At 39.7% G+C, this 20,579-nt stretch overlaps 1 protein-coding gene across 8 annotated transcripts in view; it reads left to right on the top strand.

Annotated features, from left to right (window-relative positions):
• LOC124711801 (diacylglycerol kinase theta) overlaps positions 1 to 20,579 on the top strand; it is a 712,647-nt gene that overhangs the window by 668,208 nt on the left and 23,860 nt on the right. For all 8 annotated transcript variants that reach the window (XM_047242070.1, XM_047242035.1, XM_047242063.1 and 5 more), the window contains one exon: positions 10,088 to 10,195. In XM_047242070.1, coding sequence (XP_047098026.1) covers positions 10,088 to 10,195 — 108 coding nt within the window. The remainder of the gene's footprint in view (positions 1 to 10,087; positions 10,196 to 20,579) is intronic.

Genomic DNA, 20,579 nt, shown 5'->3' with positions numbered 1-20,579 from the left:
AAGATCTGCCTTATTGAAATGACAAAAAGTCACAGCTAATATCTTAGTACTCTGCTTGTGCTCAGCTACAGTACTAGCTTAAAATTTCTAACTGATTATGTTCAGTTTGTCTGTGGTTGAACAGTTAGTACACAGAAAGCATATGAAAAATAGAAGACAATAGTGTAAATTCAGTTCAAGTGGATGGTGAGAGCTAATTACACACTGGAAAGCAGAGTCACACCTTCAAAGTTCAGTGGACTGCTACCAAGATGTTTAGACTGATGAATATGTGAGGTACTCATGTTTTACTTTCTCAGAGGCAGTCAATCAAACCAGTACATTAAACCTCCATGTTTGAAGTTAATGAAAGTATACTGTGGAGACTGCACGATTCTGTTCTGTTGTGTCATTTTCATGTTGTTATGCAACACAGTCAAAGATCTTTGTTTCCTCCGGGCGCAACTAACAATTTTAATCAGCTCTATTTTCTGAGATGACTGCAAACACTCCACATTTTAATCTGAGCTCCTAATACTTTGTATCAGTGTAGTGTCATTTTTTCAATGACATTTTGCACATACACTGCATAAAACATGAATGTACTCTACTATTATTTAGTTGGAACTGTTCAAAAGTGGTAACACGAATTTCTGAAGATAAATAAGACTGAATTGTAAGACTTGGTGGGGATGGGGGGGGGGGGGGGGGGAATAGTGTAAAAGTAAGATAGTAATGATTAAGGCATGTGGTTGACTAATAAGTAACACAGTAATTGTGTCTGGGTGACAATAATTTAATAAATAAAACATAAAAATGTTGCTTACGAAGTCTTCAAGTGCTTACATTACTTATATTTAGTTTTATCAACAACATTATGAAAAGGATAGCTTGCTACTCATTGTAAACACAGACGGGCATGACATTTAGTGTAACAGCCTTTTTGTCATGCCTGTGTGCAACCCAACATGCCATCTTTATGGTAAGTAGCAATCTATCCTTTCCATAATATTGTTCGTATTCCTACCTGGACTTCCCATTGTTTGATATGTTTAGTTTTCAACAAGATGACTAGGTATTGTGAACTAGTTTCATAAATCCGTCACAGAAGAAGTTCACCTTCTGTTTCTGCAACCCCAACCTCGTGATGTTTTCATTGTTGATGTCATAGTAATGTGCCTGTTGTTCACTCTTAAGGTGAGGAAAATTACAAAAATTGTCGCTAGAACATCACAAGATGTGTTGCTACTTATTTCATTTCAGTTCAGCCAATATTTTACACTAATCCTTCCAAGAGGCATTACTTACAATATGCAAAAATTCTGTTTAGGGTTTCTACCTTTATTTAGATGTTATATGATGAAAAATGTCCATTAAAAGAGAGAAGTAGCTCCAATTTCGGAAATGAATGTCTGTTTTATGCCATTGATATTCATATTCAAGTAGCAATATACACTAGAAATGTTTTGTTCAGAAAATTTGTTAGTAATTGTGAATCCTTTGTAATTTTTCCTAATACTTAAAGACAATAATCAATTAAATTCTGAGTGCACACTTCCTGTGGATTTTGTCAACTTACAATGTTGAATTACACCAGCTGCAGTCTATTGTAGGTGTTCGGCCCATGGTTCACTTGTGCTGGCACTGTGTTCCATGTACCAAGCAATAAGTCAAAATGTGTCTTCGTAATCACATTTGCAACATAAATACAGTTGACAAATGGAGTCACAACATCAAAGACAACAGCCATGGTTTTCCAGTGATGACAACCTAACTGTGGTACACAATCTCAAAAACGGATATATTATCAGTCAGACAATCTGCCTCACTATTAACTCATGCTCAACTGCCTGTTAGTGTTTCTTAAAAATCTATTTATATGCATGCCTCTCTCCTTTATTTTAAGGGATGTGAGGTCACAAAAATGAAATATAAATATGTATTTTATAGTACAATTAAGCTGCCTGAAGGTAAGCTTAGTTTTTACATGCATGAGTTTGTCCCTTGAATATTAAATTCATCATAATGTATATTAATGTGGTAGCAACAATAACTGTGTCATCTGTTCCTTTACCAAATAGGTCTGCCATCTTAGCAAAATAAAACAAATGTAATTTTTACTAAATATAAAACAATTGTAAAATAATGTGCAAAATGTCTTATTAAAGAAAATTTCCAAAACTGCTCTTAAATTTTGGAAGTCTGCAGCATCCCCTGAGTTACAGAGAATTTAAACTTATGATTAATATATTATTAATATTAAAACACCTTCTGTACTTCGGTCACAGTTGTAAGTGTAAAACATGACCTTTTAACGATATTGTGAAAAGGAAAGTTGCCACTTGCCAGTTGCACCTGAGACTGCTGTCACGTGTGTGTGAGCTGTGTTTGCGTGAGTGTGCATGTGTGTGTTTGTTGTCTAATTTCCATGAAGGCCTTACTGGCCGAAGGCTATATTTGTGACAACTTTTTGTTGTACCCATCTGCAACTCAGCATCTCTACTATATAGTGGGTGGCAACTTTCCTTTTCACAATATTGTTAAATTCCATCCTGGATTTTACATTGTTTGGAACATGATCTTTTGTTCTCTAACACTGGTTGAATGAACATTTTGAAGCTGTTTTACTGAATTTTGCTATTGTGTCATGAATGCCCTTGTTGATAATTGACACCGTTTTGCAGTTGTTGTTTCCTGTTTGTGTGCTGATGCAGTGTTATTGTGACAGGTGTGGACACACTAAGTGCCACCTAATGACCTGCATATAATGGAAACAAAAACTCAGTTGTATACCTGGAAGCATGCCATTAGTCCTTGGTTTGCAGATATCAAGAAGAATTTTTGATCAAACTCTATATCGGCTGCCCATTTCCACTTGAATTGTTGCTTATAAGCTACATGCATTAGTCAAGCAGTATTCTGCAAAGTAACAGGAGTCCACTTCCCTTTGTACTTCTTCTCCATGACTGCAGTATGCTGATGTAATCGCTCACAGAAACTGCTCTGCAATTTTCAGAGAAGAAGTTGTGATAGGTTTGAAAGAAGTGCATTTCGGAGACACATTGTAGACAATCATTTCATAATATTCCAACAGTTCACTGACAGACTCTTTGTAATTTCTGATCTTTTACCTCTGAAGTAATTGAAAAAAAAAAAAAGGTCAAACAATTGAAAATCCAGGATGGAATTAACAATGATATCTGCATTGTGCCTATCTGTGACTCAGCATCTCCACTGTATTGTTGAAATTGAAAGAAAAATGTTTTAAAAACTTTCTCAGCCAGCCTTCTCATCACCATGCAACATTTCATCAAATTGCTTGTTTCCAGAAAGTTATCAAATCTGTCTTTGACTTTTGATTCATTAAATCGTGGGAATTTTTCCTCTGAGTTCTCATAGGCCTCTCCTTCATGATTCATTTTCTTTACAAAATGTTTCATCAATTGTATAAAAATCAGATTAGAACAAAACATTATGACAAATTATAATCAATACCACATACAATACTAACTGTAGTAAGGTGTTGAATTGGTATGACATAACCGTTGAATGATATTTTTGTTATAATGTTACGTTGAAGAAGGTGTACTTAGATGAATGGCGAATACTAACTTCACTTGATGAAGCTTTATTCAGCACTTGCACATACAAGAGCATGGAGCGAACTGCCTCCAGCCAGAACACTTACGGTATATATACAGTTACAGAACGTTCCAGTACAATGATTCTTGCCATTTGGAGATATTTCTAGAATGTACTCGAACCGAATACAGAAATTAAAATTGTAACACCCAGGTGAGTTTTGAACTCACAACCCATGATGCAACAGTTTGGTATCATAACCACTACACCACGGTGCTACTCAGCTTCTGCGACATTTCTCTCTCCTTAAGAGAACAGCGTCTCGGTGTTATGTCCTCCTAATCTGGGAATGAGTCATCGGTCCTGTGTACTCTGACTCCCGATGACTGATCCTCGCCCTGGCGGTGATCTTCTTAGAACTTCTTTTGCCGTTACGCTCTTCGTCATCTTTCCATTTGTTGGCTGTCACTGGAGTTTCAAATTTACCCTGGTGGCAGGATCCTTATAGGACTTCATTTGAAGGATGTGGACAATATCTCTGATCTTTCGTTGTCTTGCGTCGGGGTCAAAATCTTCAACTTCATAAGTAACATCAGACAACTGTCTTACAACCTTATGAGGTCCAAAGTAGTGCCTGAGGAGCTTCTCAGAGAGACCAACCTTTCGAACAGGAGTGAAGATCGAGGTCACCAGGCTGGTAGACAACAGGGCTGTGGCTCACATCATACCTTTGGCAATTGTTTTCTTGAGCCTACAGCGTGCAGAGTCAAGCTAACTGCTGAGCTTCCTCATCTCTGGTTAACACCTAGCCAATGTAGTCATCATCCGTGTCATCAGGATGTAACAGAAACACAGTGTCCATCGCCGTCGTCGCCTCACGCCCATGCACCAGGAAAAATGTAGTAAATCATGTGGTGTCATGTTTGGCGGTGTTGTAGGCAAACGTCATGGAAGGTAGCACCTCATCCCAGTTGCTCTGCTCAACATTGATGAACATTGATAGCATGTCGACCAAGGTCTTATTAAGGCGTTCAGTAAGGCTGTTAGTTTGCAGATGGTAGGCAGTCGTCATGTGATGAGTGATGTTGCACCGATGTTTTATCTCTTGTCACAAGATTCGATTGAAAAACTTTCCCTCAATCCATAATTAACGACCTTGGGCATCGTGTTTTAATACAATGTCTTCCACGATGAATTTGGCTTCCTTGGGTGCTTCGGCTGTTTTCATGGCTTTTGTAATAGCATAGCACGTCATATAATCAGTGCAAATAATAATCCATCTATTGCCACTAGCAGACATTGGAAATTGTCCAAGGAGGTCAATCCCAACACGGTGAAAAGGCATTTCGGCTGGTGGTATTGATATGAGTCAGCCAGGTGGTTTCTGAGCAACTGCCTTTCTCCTCTGGCACTCTCGATAGTGCGACACATAGTGACGGACACTTCTAAATAAACCTGGCCAGAAACATCTCTTGCGGATCCTATCGTAGGTCTTAATAAATCCTAAATGTCTGGCCTCAGGTGTGTCATGGAATTTCTGTAGAACATCTAAGCGCATGTGTTTAGGAATCACTGGTAGCCACTTCTTTCCAAATGGATCAAAGTTTTTCTTGTAAAGTAGTCCATTAATTACCTTAGATTGTCCTTTCACACCCTCTTATTGATTTAAGGCAAGCATAATTTGAGATTGCTTCCACTGTCAGTTTGTCTAATTTGCTCTTCACCTGTGAATTGAAGCATTCAGTTAACTTGTGAAAAATGGCAAGTAGCTTTTTCTGTTGTTCCTTAGTGAGATCTGGTGATAAGCAAGCTAGAAGATCTTTTCTCATAGTGGTAGCACTAATTTCACCCACAGACTCAGCACGGGAGGTTTCTATGACACTCAGCTGTTCTTCAATCAACAGCTCAGCGTTTGCTTCGCACGTGCGTCTTGGAAGGGTCTGCGGTTCTCAGTGACAATTAACTATCCACAATTCACTGAATCCGTTCTTAAACTAGACGACAGAGGCCGGGATGACCAAGTTATTCTTCAGTGGTATGCTTCTCTTACATTCTGCTACAAGATCCATGGGTTGATGCATGGCATGAGACGTGACAGTTACCTTTCTAGCGCTGACTGCAGGAATGATCACTTCATCCAGCACACATATTCTCCACACACTCGGATGCGCACCTTCCTGTCCACAGTATTTCATCTTGTCTAGCATGAAAGGGAAGCAGTGGTTGGGAAAGGAGTGAGACAGGGTTGTAGCCTCTCCCCAATGTTATTCAATCTGTATATTGAGCAAGCAATAAAGGAAACAAAAGAAAAATTCGGAGTAGGTATTAAAATTCATGGAGAAGAAGTAAAAACTTTGAGGTTCGCCGATGACATTGTAATTCTGTCAGAGACAGCAAAGGACTTGGAAGAGCAGTTGAACGGAATGGACAGTGTCTTGAAAGGAGGATATAAGATGAACATCAACAAAAGCAAAACGAGGATAATGGAATGTAGTCTAATTAAATCGGGTGATGCTGAGGGAATTAGATTAGGAAATGAGACACTTAAAGTAGTAAAGGAGTTTTGCTATTTAGAGAGTAAAATAACTGATGATGGTCGAAGTAGAGAGGATATAAAATGTAGACTGGCAATGGCAAGGAAAGCGTTTCTGAAGAAGAGAAATTTGTTAACATCGAGTATAGATTTAAGTGTCAGGAAGTTGTTTCTGAAAGTATTTGTATGGAGTGTAGCCATGTATGGAAGTGAAACATGGACGATAACTAGTATGGACAAGAAGAGAATAGAAGCTTTCGAAATGTGGTGCTACAGAAGAATGCTGAAGATTAGATGGGTAGATCACATAACTAATGAGGATGTATTGAATAGGATTGGGGAGAAGAGAAATTTGTGGCACAACTTGACTAGAAGAAGGGATCGGTTGGTAGGACATGTTTTGAGTCATCAAGGGATCACAAATTTAGCATTGGAGGGCAGCGTGGAGGGTAAAAATCGTAGAGGGAGATCAAGAGATGAATACACTAAGCAGATTCAGAAGGATGTAGGTTGCAGTAGGTACTGGGAGATGAAGAAGCTTGCACAGGATAGAGTAGCAGGGAGAGCTGCATCAAACCAGTCTCAGGACTGAAGACCACAACAACAACAACAACAACAACAGCATTATCTTCAAGCAACCACAATCTATAATTGCCTGAGAAGCTTTCAAAAACTCCCATCCGAGAATGACGTCTTGACTACATTCTTGTAAGACAATGAATTCTAAGAGCTGTGTATGGCTGCTTATACCCACACCAATGGTACATCTTCCTGTAGGTTTTACATATTTTCCATCAGCCACCTTCAGTGAGATGTCTTGTTGTCGACGAATACGGTTTTCTGCAACTAGCGATCATACTTCTCCGAAATCACTGAATATGATGCTCCAGAGTCCACAAGAGCTTGGGCTGGTTGGCCATCCATGTGGATATCGACATAGTTTCCTATCATTTTTGTAGTGATTGACGGCAGAGGATTTTTCTGTTCGGCAGCCCCACCTCCAAGGAAGGTCGCACCCTTTAGTTTTCCAGGTTGCGGTGGCTAGGTGATCAGCCGGAGCTTCTAAATGGTGATGTAGACCTTGATCGGCATGTTGGGGAGTGTCCTCTCCAGTGGCTAGCTTGCAGCAATGGTGACCTATGTCATCCTGCACACACATCTTCTTGTTCATCTTCGTCGTCCCGGAGTTGGCGTCGGCAAAGATTGGTCTGCTGTCTTCTGGCGTGGGCATCATCAAATATCTGCTGCCTTTCTCGACAATGGCACACCACATGTCCTGGTCGTTCACAGTGGAAACGTACTGGTTGGTTATCCTGGGTGCTCCCGACGTCAGTCTTCCTTGATGCCCAAACAGGTTCCTCATGCGGCATTGTAGGAACGTAACTGTGCCTGGGTCTCCACTTTTTTACCGTTTTAAAGGGAAATGAAGGATGAGAGATTGGGTTCAATGTCTGTTCCTCTTCCTTCCTTATGACCTCTTGAAGCGTCTCAGTTTTTTGCTCACCGTGCAATCCAAGTGCCTTCTGAACTTCTTCTCTCACTATCTGATGAAGAACACTTATGAAATCAGTTGCTTCTGCCATCACAGGCATCGATATGATTTTTGGAAGCCGTTCAAACCTCTTGCATGTAATTTGTTTTTGATGCGTTGTCTCGATATACTGGCACCATTTCAGTCGTCTGCTGTCGAAACCTCCTCCATAGGGCTTGATACATGTCCTCAGCAACTTCCTTCATGAGATGTGCAACCTTATCTTCCTCCTCCATTCTGGGATCCACTATTTTACACAGCTCCAAGACATCTTGAATGTAGGATGCTGTCATTTCTCCTGGATGCTGTGCCCTGCACTTTAATTTATCTTCATTCCTGTACTTCTGTCATTGTGTGTCGCCGAAATACTTGCAAAGTTGTGCCTGGAATACTTCTCAGCTTGTGAATTTCTCCTCGTTGTTCTCATACCATTGCTTGGCAGTGCCCTCCAAATAGGAAAATAGGTTAGCCAAACACATGGTGTCATTTCATTTGTTAAATTTGGCTATACACTCATATACCTTCAGCCACTTGTTTGGATCTTGGCCATCATTACCAGGGAACCTGGAAGGATGTCTCATGTGGTGGCTCACAGTTGCTGTCATCGTAACGCCCTCTTCTTCCGTCTCTGGTAGATTGCAATCTGTTGAATATGGCTCGAACTTGGGTTTCTTGCCACGTAAATAGCAGCTCTGTTGTGGCCTGATGGGAGCCACTGTGTCATCGATAATGTGTGCTATCACAAGTTCCAATACCCAGCATCTCCACCAGAATAATCCCACGTAAAAGAAGGTGTAATTAGATGAATGATGAACACTAACTTCACTTAATGAAGGTTTATTCAGCACTTGCACATACAAGATTGTGGAGCGAACTGCCTCCAGCCAGAACACATACAGTATATACACAGCTACAGAACATTCCAGTACAATGATTCTTGCCATTTGGGGATACTTCTAGAATGTACTTGAACCGAATATAGAAATTAAAATTGTACAGTTCAGGTGAGTTTTGAACTCACGACCCTTCATTCAACAGTTTAGTATCATAACCACTACACCACAGTGCTACTCAGCTTCTTCTGCAACAATATTGTTTCATTCCTGTGATATGTAACAATTATACACATGTTATTAATATTTTTTTGTTTTCATTTATGAGAAAACACAAGAATGTGAAAGAAAAGAAATTAATTATTTTCATCTACATTTATACTCTACAAACCACCATGAGGTGCATGACAGAGGGTATGTCCCACTGTACTAGTTTTCAAGGTTTCTTCATGTTTCATTCATGTTGGAACATGGGAAGAATGATTGTTTGAATGCCTCTGTGCGTGCAGTAATTATTCTAATCTTATACTCATGATTTTCCTAGAGTAATCATTCAAAGCCCATCCTTGAAACTTTGTTTAGACTTTCTTGGTATAGTTTACATTTATCTTCAAGAATCTCCCAGTTTAGGTCCTTCAATACCTCTGTGACATTCTCCCATGGATTAAACTAACCTTCATGCCGCCCTTCTCTGTATACGTTCAATATCCCATTTAGTCCTATCTGGTATGGGTCCCACACACTTGAGCAATATTCTAGAAATGGCCACATGAGTGATCTGTAAGCAATCTCTTTTGTAGATTGATTGCACTTCCCCAGTATTCTACCAATGAACCGAAGTCTATCACCTGCTTTACCCACAACTGAATCTATGTGATCATTCCATTTCATATCCCTACAAAGTGTTACATTCAGGTATTTGTACGTGTTGGCCAGTTCCAACAGTGACTCATTGATATTGTAGTCATAGGATACTACATTTTTTTCATTTTCTGAAGTGCAAAATTTTACATTTCAGAACATATAAAGTGAGTTGCCAGTGTCTGCACCACTTTGAAATCTTATCAAGATCTGACTGAATATTTACACAGTTTCTTTCAGATAGTACATCATTATAGATAACTGCATCATCAGCAGCAGCAGCACAAGACTCTGATGTTACTATTAAAATTTTCTGCAAAGTCGTTAATATACAACATGAACAGAAAGGGTCCCAACACATTTTCCTGGGGCACACCTGATGTTGCTTCTACCTCTGGCAATGACTCTTCATCCAAGATAACATGTCGTGTCCTCCCTACCAAAAAGTCCTCAGTCCAGTCACAAATTTCACTTGATACCCCATATGATCGTACTTTTGTCAGTAAGAATAGGTGTGGTACTGAGTCAAATACTTTTCGGAAATCAAGTAATGCAGCATATACCTGACTGCCTTGATCCAAAACTTTTAGTATGTCACATGGGAAAAGTGCGAATTGTGTTTCAGGTGATCGATATTTTCAAAATCCATGTTGATTGGCATTGAGGAAGTCATTATGTTCAAGATTCTTCATTATGTTTGAGCTCAGAATATGTTCTAAGATTCTAATTCAATAGGAGGATTTTCATGAATGTTTTTCCATGTTTCAGGGAGGACACATCAAAATTCATCTGAACTCAGATATTCCAGTTCAGGTTGATGGAGAACCATGGGTGCAAAGCCCTGGTGACGTTGTTGTACTTAAATCAGCTCTAAAGGTAATTACATGTGCTGATAGTAATTCTTGGAAATAATTAGTTGCTTAATGCTTGACTTACTCTTTCCTATGTGTAAGCTGGCTGTAATAATAGTACATATGATATAGAGGGTGCAATAAAATGGTATCAGAAAACTATGGGGGTTCATAGACAATGTCTTGATGAACATATTATGGATAGAAACTCATGTCTGGAAAATTATCCAATGAAACAAAGGGTGCCGAAGCATAGTGACCCCTTGTCTGCCCAGGTCACCTCTTCAGCAGCAGACGTGAGTTTGTATACTGATCCAGTGTTGTTGTGTCAGGTGTCGATACACTCAACATCATCTAATGACCTGAATGATGTCAGACCTATTTTGATAAATTCTACTTGTGGTCCATCAGCATACTATTATTATCCAATGAAGCAAAGGGTGCATAGTGACCCCTTGTCTGCCCAGGTCACCTCTTCAACAGCAGACATGAGTTTGTACACTGATGCAGTGTTGTGTCAGGTGTGGATACACTCAAAATCGTCTAATGACCTGAATGATGTCAGACCTATTTTGATAAATTCTGCTTGTAGTCAATCAGCATACAAACATGTTTGCTGATGAAAGTGTGGCCTAGTGGCAGGCATTAGCCTTGATAACTTCAATACTCTTTAGTATCCTTGGATGATGTTTCCAGGCATGGAAAGTCTTTCGATATTGTTTTGTTACATCCTGTATATGCTGTAAGTAAGGATGTGTTTTAATTGTTTGGTTTTTGAAGTTACATAAAATCCAGTAACAATGCGTTTTTAATTTATACCAGTTGCTTTCTATGTCAAGAACACAATCTCCGTTTTGAATGCAATCATGGTGAGAACGAAGTATCTCTGTCACTCATATTCCACCAATTTTCAGCTTTTACTATCGCCTTTAGACAGGTTTGGTGAACAACTGGAGCTCTTCTAAAGGTTCTATTACATGCCAAAAGGTGTGTAAAACATACAGTATCCTTGAGGGGGCACATATTTGAAACAATATTGATAGAAGGAACAGACTTTGCCTTGCACAAAAAAAGACAAGTTTCATAATACAATGTGTCACAGGTTGACTTGTTACAAGTGATAAGTTTGTTTGAGGACTGCTGCCATGTGTGATACATGCACCTTCTGCTTAGCTAACGACACAATATTTTAACTTTCTCACATACAGTCTTATATTTCTGTTCATGATTAGTGTTACCGATTGTTGTGTTGTTCTGAAACGTCTTCATAAAAAATATTATGCCATAGCTTCAGAGAGGGTAGAATTATATCAATGACATTACCAAAATCACTGCCAGTATTCATCTTCATCCAGCAACATTAGTGAGAAGTGTTGTGCAGGAAAAGAAATTTTGTATTTGAAAGCATAGTGGCTATACTATTAGTCCAGACCAATTTTGTATCACAGTTTCACTCAGCTCCTAGAAAACCAGCACTGTAAACGTAAGAGGCAACCGAAGGAGAAACTGAATGTGGTTATGTTGGTATTTTGCACTTTTAGTAACTATTGTAACTTGCGTACAAATCTCAGTGTTCTTTAATACTTTGAATTTTAACTTCTATTGAATTTAATTCCATCTAAGTTATCCTATTTGAGCCTATAATGAAAAAGATCACTAAATTTATTTACCAAGGAAGACAAAGAGGCCATTACTGTTTTAATCATATTGAGGTGCCTCTCATCATACTGAGTAAGGTAAAGACAGTTACATAGTCACAAGAGTTATTAAACTGAAATGAAGTAGAAATACAATCTTTATGCAAAATGATTCAGGCAAGATTAACTATCACTGATAAGAAAACAAATTGTAGTTGAATTATTCTACCAGCGACTGGACTCATCCACCAAAGTAACAGAAAACTTCCAGGAAATTTTCATTTCACTAGTACATAAGGTCTGTTTCAATCTGTATTAATTGAAGGAGCTTTCAGTTACTCCACAATAGACTGAGAAAATAATGGATTCAGAAGCAATAGATGAGACAGAATTCCCTGTAAAGCTATTCTAAAGGTCTTTGAAATTCCCTAGAACAGACCATTTCTAAATTTTATCATTATGAAAATCTATTAGATTTGTTGATGACAAACACTCGACTACTACTACTGTATAAGCAGCAGTGATCACATGCACGTGCGCGCACGTGTGTGTGTGTGTGTGTGTGTGTGTGTGTGTGTGTGTGTGTGTGTCACTACAGCTGAGTGGTAGTCTCCCTTCATTGTTATCTGTTGTCTTTTCCCTTCAGTTTCCATAATCATAACACATGTTCAGTAAATTACACAAGGAGGAGGTTGCCTCATCTCTCAACCAATGGTTACAGTCAGTAACTCTTAAAATGAACATGCAAAAGAAATGTGGCTCAAGTTCAAATAGTTGGCGAAGCATTAAAACAAAAATGCATGTAGGAAAATAATTAAAGATTATAGAGATCACCCTTAGTGTACAAACAATAATAGGAAACATGTTAATGCTTTTTCTGTCACATGCCTAGCACTGTGATTGTTACCATAGTGTTGCATATGCTTGGCAGTTGTCTACATCCCAGAGCTGAATGCTTTTGTTCATCAGAAGTTCACAGCACATTAATTTTAATGGTTTCATTGTTATTTCCTAATTGCTTGAAGGGATTAATGCTGAGTATATTTGCAACACATTTCCATTTACTGTTCAGAACCTCATAGCTGAAGAGACTTTACTCCATCTCCTGAGCACTTAAAATTACTTAAGTTTTCATGGACTCAGTTATTTCTAGCCAGGCATTCTAATTTATTTATCTTTTATCAGAGGGAATGATACTGTGTGACTTGATGAAAGCTCAAACACCACTGTAATTTAATGACCTATGTCCTAATTCTAATGCCCTACTGCATCTTCTGTCTCACTGGTGCACCAATGTCACAGATTTATAAGAAATCTTATATCAAAATCTACTCTATGGTGTCCTCTCCTATGCCAGCCTTTTCACCTCAGAATACAACTTACACACAAAACCCTCAATTATTTGTTGGATATAGTCCAGTTTTTTTTGTTTTCACCCTTCAACTTTCGCTCTCTAAAGGTCCCTGTGGCATCGTGGAGGCTATTCTCTGATGTCTTAATGCATTTCATGTCACCCTATACCTTCTTGTAGTCAGTGTGTTCCATGTACTACTTTCTTCACCAATGCTGTCGAGGACTTCTTTCTTAAATACATCATCACAGACACTTCCATTCTATTCTTTTCTGGTTTTTCATACAATTCATGATTCACTTCCATACAATTCTGTGCTCCACATGTACACTCTCAAAAATTGTTTCTACGAGTTATGGTCTATTTATGATACTAATAGACTTTTTTTTCATGAGGGATGCTCTCTTTGTGTTCCTACAGCCTCCTTTTTTTTATATATTAAGTGTTATTATGTTTACAAGGAGCAGATTTCCTCCCCTCCCACAATTTTGATGGTTCGATTTTATCATTAACCCGATTTCTGCTATTCCTGATCACTTTTGTCTTTCTTTGGCTTACTCTCAATCCATACTCTGTGCTCTGACACTGTTCATTTCATTCAGTAAGTCCTGTAATTCTTTCTCAGTCTCACTGAGGATAACAGTGTCAGCAGCAAATATTACCTCAGTATCCATCACCCTGAATTTCAATCCCACTCCTGAACCTTTCTTTTATTGCTGTCATTGCTTCTTCATTGTACAGGTTCAACAATAGGGATGAAAGACTGCATCCTTCTCTTATGCTCTTTTTAATCTGAATGCATCTGTTTTGATCTTCTGTTCTTTTTGTCCCTCTTGGTCCATGTACATATTGTATGTTAGCCATCTTTCCCTGCAATTTATACATGAGTTTCTGAGAATTTCAGACATTTTGCACCAATCTACATTTTTGATTGCTTTATCTAGGTCAACAAGTTTTTTGAAAGGGCCTTGATTCTTCTTTAGTCTTATTCCAATTATCAAGTGCAATATCATAATTGCCTCTCTGATGCCTTTACCATTCCTAAAGCCAAACATATCATCATCTGACAGATCCTCAGTTTTGAATTATTTAAGAATAAAGGAAGGCAGAAGCGCTGCATTGTCAATAAGTACACAAACAAAAGATAGAGAGCTTTGCTAGCTTTCAGAATGAACTTACCTATTCCAGCTTGTAGGGAAAGCTGACACACACACACACACACACACACACACACACACACACACACACACACACACACACTCTCTCTCACTCTCACTCACATGCACATGCCTGTCTCCCTAGATTGTGCTCAGTTGACTGCCAGCCCTTTCCTGGTCCACAGTGAGTGTACTGAGGTGAGGTTGTGGTGTAGTTGTGGTGGTCTGAGGTATGGAGAGAGGTCAGAGGCAGGGAGTGGGTTGAGGACAAGCAGCTCTTGGCAGAGTGGGGAGCCATCTAGAGACTAGCTAGGGGTGAAGGTAGAGGGGGCAGGTGGCAGACAGCTGGACACGCTATTTCACTGACTAGGACAAGGGACAGCAGCGCACAATTAGCTGCCATGAATTGGATGGGGGCACTGAAACAGGGGATGGTGTACACACACACACACACACACACACACACACACACACACACACACACACACACACACACACAGCACGTGAAACACCCATTGAAATCTCACATGTTGTGTTCTGCTGCATGTTGTGCCACTGGGTGGTCCATCTTGCTTTTGGCAACAGTTTGACAGTGGCCATTCATTCTAATTGATAGTTGGTTGGTTGTAAAAGCAATGTAAAATGGTGTGCTGTGATTGCAGCAGAGCTGGTATACAACATGGCTGCTTCCACAGGTGGCTGGCTTCTGATGGGGTAGGATAAACCCATGACAGGGCTGGAGTGGATAGTGCTGGGTGGTGGATTTGGTAGATCTTGCATATGGGTCTTCCACAAGAGTATGATTCCTATGGCAGCAGATTGGGGGGTGCAAGTGGCATAGGGATGAACTAGGCTGTTGTGGAGGTTGGGAGGGTGACAGAACACCACTTAGGGAGGGGATGGAGGTATCTTCCGTAGGATGTCCCTCATTTCAGGGCATGATGATAAATAATCAAAGCCCTGACAAAGAATGTGGTTCAGTTGTTCCAGTCCCAGATGGTATTTGGTTACAAGGGGTCACTTCTTTGTTGTTGGTTCTTGGGATGGATGTAAGGATCAAGTGTATAAGGGACATTCAAAAAGAAACAAGCTGGAGTCTGGAATGCGCAAACCGGTGACGGGAGGGTAATATCGTGACATGTGTAACGAGGTGTAGTTCTAACCAGAGCACAGAATTTCACATCCCATCGCTAAAGGGCACATGTTCACGTCACGTGACTATGCAGAGCTAGCAGCAGCATGCATCAATCGTCCAATGCTGCTAGTTTCATTGCAAACAGTGAGATGGAGGTGTCAAAAGAAGAGCAAAGAGGTGTTGTTCATTTTCTGACAGCAGAAGGAGGAGGAGGAATGGACATTCATCAATGAATGTCACAAGTGCACAGCAAACACTGCATGTCCCTTGCAAGGGTCAAGGCATGGCACAAGCACATCAGGGAAGGACGGGTGTTGTTAGCTGATGATGCACTGTCTGGAGCATCACACTGCATTACCGATGACATCGTCCAGCTGGTGGATGTACTCATTACCCAGGACCACCGACACCCCTTAAAAACCTTTCAAAACAGCTTTGAGGGACAAACGATTCACTTCAGACGATGACATCCAGAAGTACGTGCGGAACTGGTTAACACCACAGCCCTGGGAATTTTATGAGACAGCCATTCACCACCTTGTGTCACAGTGGGACAAGTGTCTGAACAGCCAGGGTCAGTGCTTCTAACATACAGGTACTGGTTTCTGTAATTATACCTCTGGCTCGTTTCTTTTTGAATGCTCCTTATATTTGAGGATATGGCACTGGAGATCTGTTGGTGCATTAGATCTGAAGGGTATTGTCTGCCTGCGAAGGCCTTTGTGACTCCTTCAGCATATTGGGTGAGGGAGTTCTCATCACTGCAGATGCATCTTCCACAGGTGGCCAGGCTGTATGGGAGTGATTTTTTGGTGTGGAATGGGTGGCAGCTGTCCAAGTGCAGGTACTGTTGGTGATTGGTGGGTCTGATGTGTATCGAGGTGTGGATGAAGCCATCTGAGGGGAGGAGATCGATATCATGGAAGGTGACGATGGGTGGAAGAGGGGCAGATGATGTGGATGGGAGAGGTGTTGATACTGTGGAGGAATGAAGATAAGGTGTCCTAGCCTTGGGTCCAGTTTATAAATATGTCATCAATAAACCTGAACCACACCAGGGCCTTGGAGTTTTGGGAAGCTAGGAATGTTTCCTCTAGGTGACCAATGGAGAGGTTGACATAGGAGGGTGCCCTGTGGGTGTCCGTTTCTGTGGGGCCATGAATCTGTGCCATGATTTCTTTTTTTTTTTTTTTTTTTTTTTTTTTATATGTTCCCTTCAAAGGTGAAGTAGTTATGGATTAGGATGTAGTTGGTTAGGTGTATGAGGATGAAGTGATGGGTTTGGAATCTGCAGAGTGTTGGGAGAGGTAGTATTCAGTCGTGGCAAGACCATGGGCATGAAGGATTTTGATGTATAAGGAGGTTGTATCAACAATGATGAGTAGGGACCCGGGAGGCAGGGGTGTGGGAATGGTGGAGAGCCAGTGCAAGAAGTGGTTGGTGTTATTAATGTGGGAGGCTAGGTTTTGGACAATTGGTGCATGAGGATGTTGGTCAACAAGGGCTGAGTTTCTTTCAGTGGGGGCACTGTAACGAGCCACAATGGGGTGCCCGGGATTGTTAGATTTGTAGATTTTGGTATGTGGGCTGTTTTTTGGGATGAGTAGGGAGATGGATTCAGGGGACAGGTTCTGCACTCCCACCTCCCCCCACTACACTCACCATGGGCCAAGAAAGAGCTAGCAGTTGAATAAGCACAATCTAGGAAGACAGGTGTGTGCATGTGTGTGTGTGTGTGTGTGTGTGTGTGTGTGTGTGTGTGTGTGTGTGTGTGTGCGCGCGCGCGCGCGCGCGCATGGTTTTCCTAAAAGCTTGAAAAAAGTAGTTCATTCTGAAAGCTAGCAAAGCTTTGTACCTTTTGTTTGTGTACCTATTGGTGATGCAGCACTTCTGCCTTTCGATGAGTCATCTCCTTTATTCTTAAATAATTTGTTGTTCTCAACCAGAACGTTCCGTACATTGTTATAAGATTATTTCTGTTAGAAACTTGGATGTATGAATTGTCAAGCTGATTCTGTGATAGTTCTTGTATTTATATGCCTCTGCTGTCTTTGTTATTGGGTGGTAAATGTTATTCTTCTGAAATTCCAATAGTATGTCTCCTGGTTTCTAAACAATAATTCGAATAATCACTTGGGTGCCACTTCCCCCAATCATTTTAGAAATTCAAAAGAAATGTCATCTGTCTCATTTGTGGAGGTTTAAATTAGGAATTTAAACTTTGCGTTAATGTTCTGGGTTAAATTCCAAACCTCATGTATCTCATAGAGGGAGCTCTGTGATTCATTCATTGGACGAAGTTGTTAAGCTCAGTGATTGGTCTGGGCTATTGAAGAGAAGTAGGCCATGTGCCAACACCAGGTTCACTCTTTCCTTTCATACATCATTATCAGCAACAGCAACACAAATAAGGCAGCATATTATAAATGTACTCGTAAGAGTCATATGTATGGGCAGTTAGAAATTGTGACTTCTGACACAATTCACAGAGGTGGCATCACCCATGCAGGCTTGCACCATGTTCTATGCCACATGAATTAATAAGAACATGTTGAAATCAGAAGCTCCTTCAAGACAGAGTCATCAGTAGATGGCAGCATTCACTGAACAGTTAATCATACTTACACATGTATATGCAATTCTGTGCCAATAAATAGTCTGGAGCATAGCACTGGGTACAAAAAAATGACGTAAGTGAATTAGTGCTCCAGTAGCACCCATGACATAATTTGCTTTAGGCAAATATTATTGCCCGTAGCAGTGAAAGGATTAATAAGTATAAAGAACATCAGTAGTCCACAGCTATTCAGACATTAATTCCAATGCATTTGGCTATCAGGAGGGCAATGTCTGAAGTATTCAATAACTAACATAACAAAATCCTATTGCAGAGCCTCTGGCAAAACCCAAACATTTTCATCAAATGTAAAAGTCCCCATTGGCATCAAATTGTATGTCTAGACTTCAGTTTTTTGTATAAAGACAAAAATGAACATTGACATGAACCATGGCCTCAGTGTTTCCTTCACATAAGAAACAAGAGATGTTTCCATTAATCTTCCATTATATTGTAGGGATGTGTAATCTATCAGTCAATCTTAGTGGTGGTCAAAAGTAATTGAAATTGCTAGAACTCAACAAGACCCCAAGGCATAGAGTACCTCTCAGCCTCTACACAGAGTCAGGGGTACTCCTAAATTGGTTTTTCCTTTGGTTCTTTATTAATTAATATTTCACAAATGGCTATGTATTCCTGTCTAATATGTTACCACTATTTATATACACATTTTACAATGTCTGAAAATAGCATAATGCCACTGTATAACTTAAAAGTCATGAGTTGTTTCTGATTATCTTATGAAATGCCAGCCAGTAAGTAACAGTTCCTCGTATAATAGGAACCATAGGAAACCTTACCAACCTGGTTCATATGGCACTTTATTTTTATGAAAGTCCATTAGTCTAATCTTCTTCCAATAAATAGGTTATTCAAATAATAGTTATCTAATACAAAACAGTTGATTTTTCTTTTTCCAGTTCATTATCATTTATTATTGCTAAACAGCTCTGACGATCAGCTCATTATTATTCTGTTCTAGGTTTCTCTACACAAAGTAAACAATGGGAAAACCAAAGCAGAATGTAACAAAATTATGAAAAGGTTAGTTGCTAGTGATCATATAGCAGAGATGCTGGGTCACAGATAGGCACAGCAAAAGACTGTCAGAAAGAGAGCTTTCAGCCAACAAGGCATTAATAGAAAATAGACAAAATACAGGTATGCGCGCACACCCTGCGCGCGCTCACCCTGCGCCCGCCCCCCCCCCCCCCCCCCCCCCCCCACACACACACACGGAAATGCAACTCACACACATATTGCCACAGTCTCTGGCTGCTGAGGCCTTGTGTGTGTGTGTGTGTGTGTGTGTGTGTGTGTGTCTTCAACGAAGAACTTGTTGGTTGAAAGCTTACTTTCTGACAGTCTTCTTCTTGTGCCTATCTGGGACTCAGCATCTTCTCTAGATGGTGAGTAGTAACTATCCTTTTCATAATATCACTACACCGATTGATAGATTACACTGCCTACAAGCAATTTCATAGAATTCTTAAACAGAATTGACATAGGTCTTCAGCTTTTAATTACCAGCCATTGACTGCAAACAGGTGTAGATTTACACATTATGAATAATGGACACTGACTGACATTGATGTTCACCTTTTGACAAGAACACACAGCTAACTCAGGCCTTGATGGTGACACATACTAATAGGCACATGTATTACAAAAATTATAGAATTTTAAAAAATAGGGCTATTATATTTAGGATATTAGCATTAAATACAAAAAAAAAAAAAAATGAAAGATACAATAGGCAGTCAGTAACTTTGTTTAACTAAGAGATGTATAACTACAAAATGATAAAATAATAGCTACTACTTTATTACAGGGAAGTTTTAATGTGCTCGGGGATTCCCATAGTTTTCCAAGACTTTTCTACATAGTGAAATTTGTTGAATTGGAATAATTAATAAACCAAGATGTTATTTAAGTAACAGTATTCCTTTTCTTGGAAACAGAAAAATCAGAGCTACAAAACCATAATACTCAGTTCTGGAAATACATCATTTATAGATAGGAACAATATAGACATGAAAATTTTAAATTGGAGTAACTTTTGAAATACTAAGTTCCCAGAAAAAGTAAAATGTTTTCTCAAAAGAGGAAAATGAGGGCTTTCAAATAAGCTATGTCAGTCTTAAAACAAAATTATGAAAAGGAAAGTTGCTACTCACCTTTTAGCGGAGCTGCCGAGTCGCAGTTAGGCACAACAAAAAACCTGTCACAGTGTCGTTTCAGTTGCCCAAGGCTGCAGTCGTGTGTGTGAGTTGTGTTTGCATGAGTGTAAGTGTGTGTGTGTCTGTCATCTATTGTTGACAAAGGCCTTAATGGCCGAAAGCTTTATATGTGAGAGTCTTTTTGTTGTGCCTATCTGTGACTCAGCATCTCCACTATATGGTGAGAAGCTACTTTCCTTTTCATAATATTGTTACATTCCATCTTGGATTTTCCATCGTTTAATCTTACAACAAACCATTTTTAGCAGTATTGAGTTTTGATGTGGACATGG

Source organism: Schistocerca piceifrons, chromosome 1 (genome assembly GCF_021461385.2).
Source record: "Schistocerca piceifrons isolate TAMUIC-IGC-003096 chromosome 1, iqSchPice1.1, whole genome shotgun sequence".
Classification (NCBI taxonomy): Eukaryota; Metazoa; Arthropoda; class Insecta; order Orthoptera; family Acrididae; genus Schistocerca; species Schistocerca piceifrons.
Note: the sequence above shows the minus strand (reverse complement) of the source record. Positions and strands in the feature narration are given on the sequence as shown.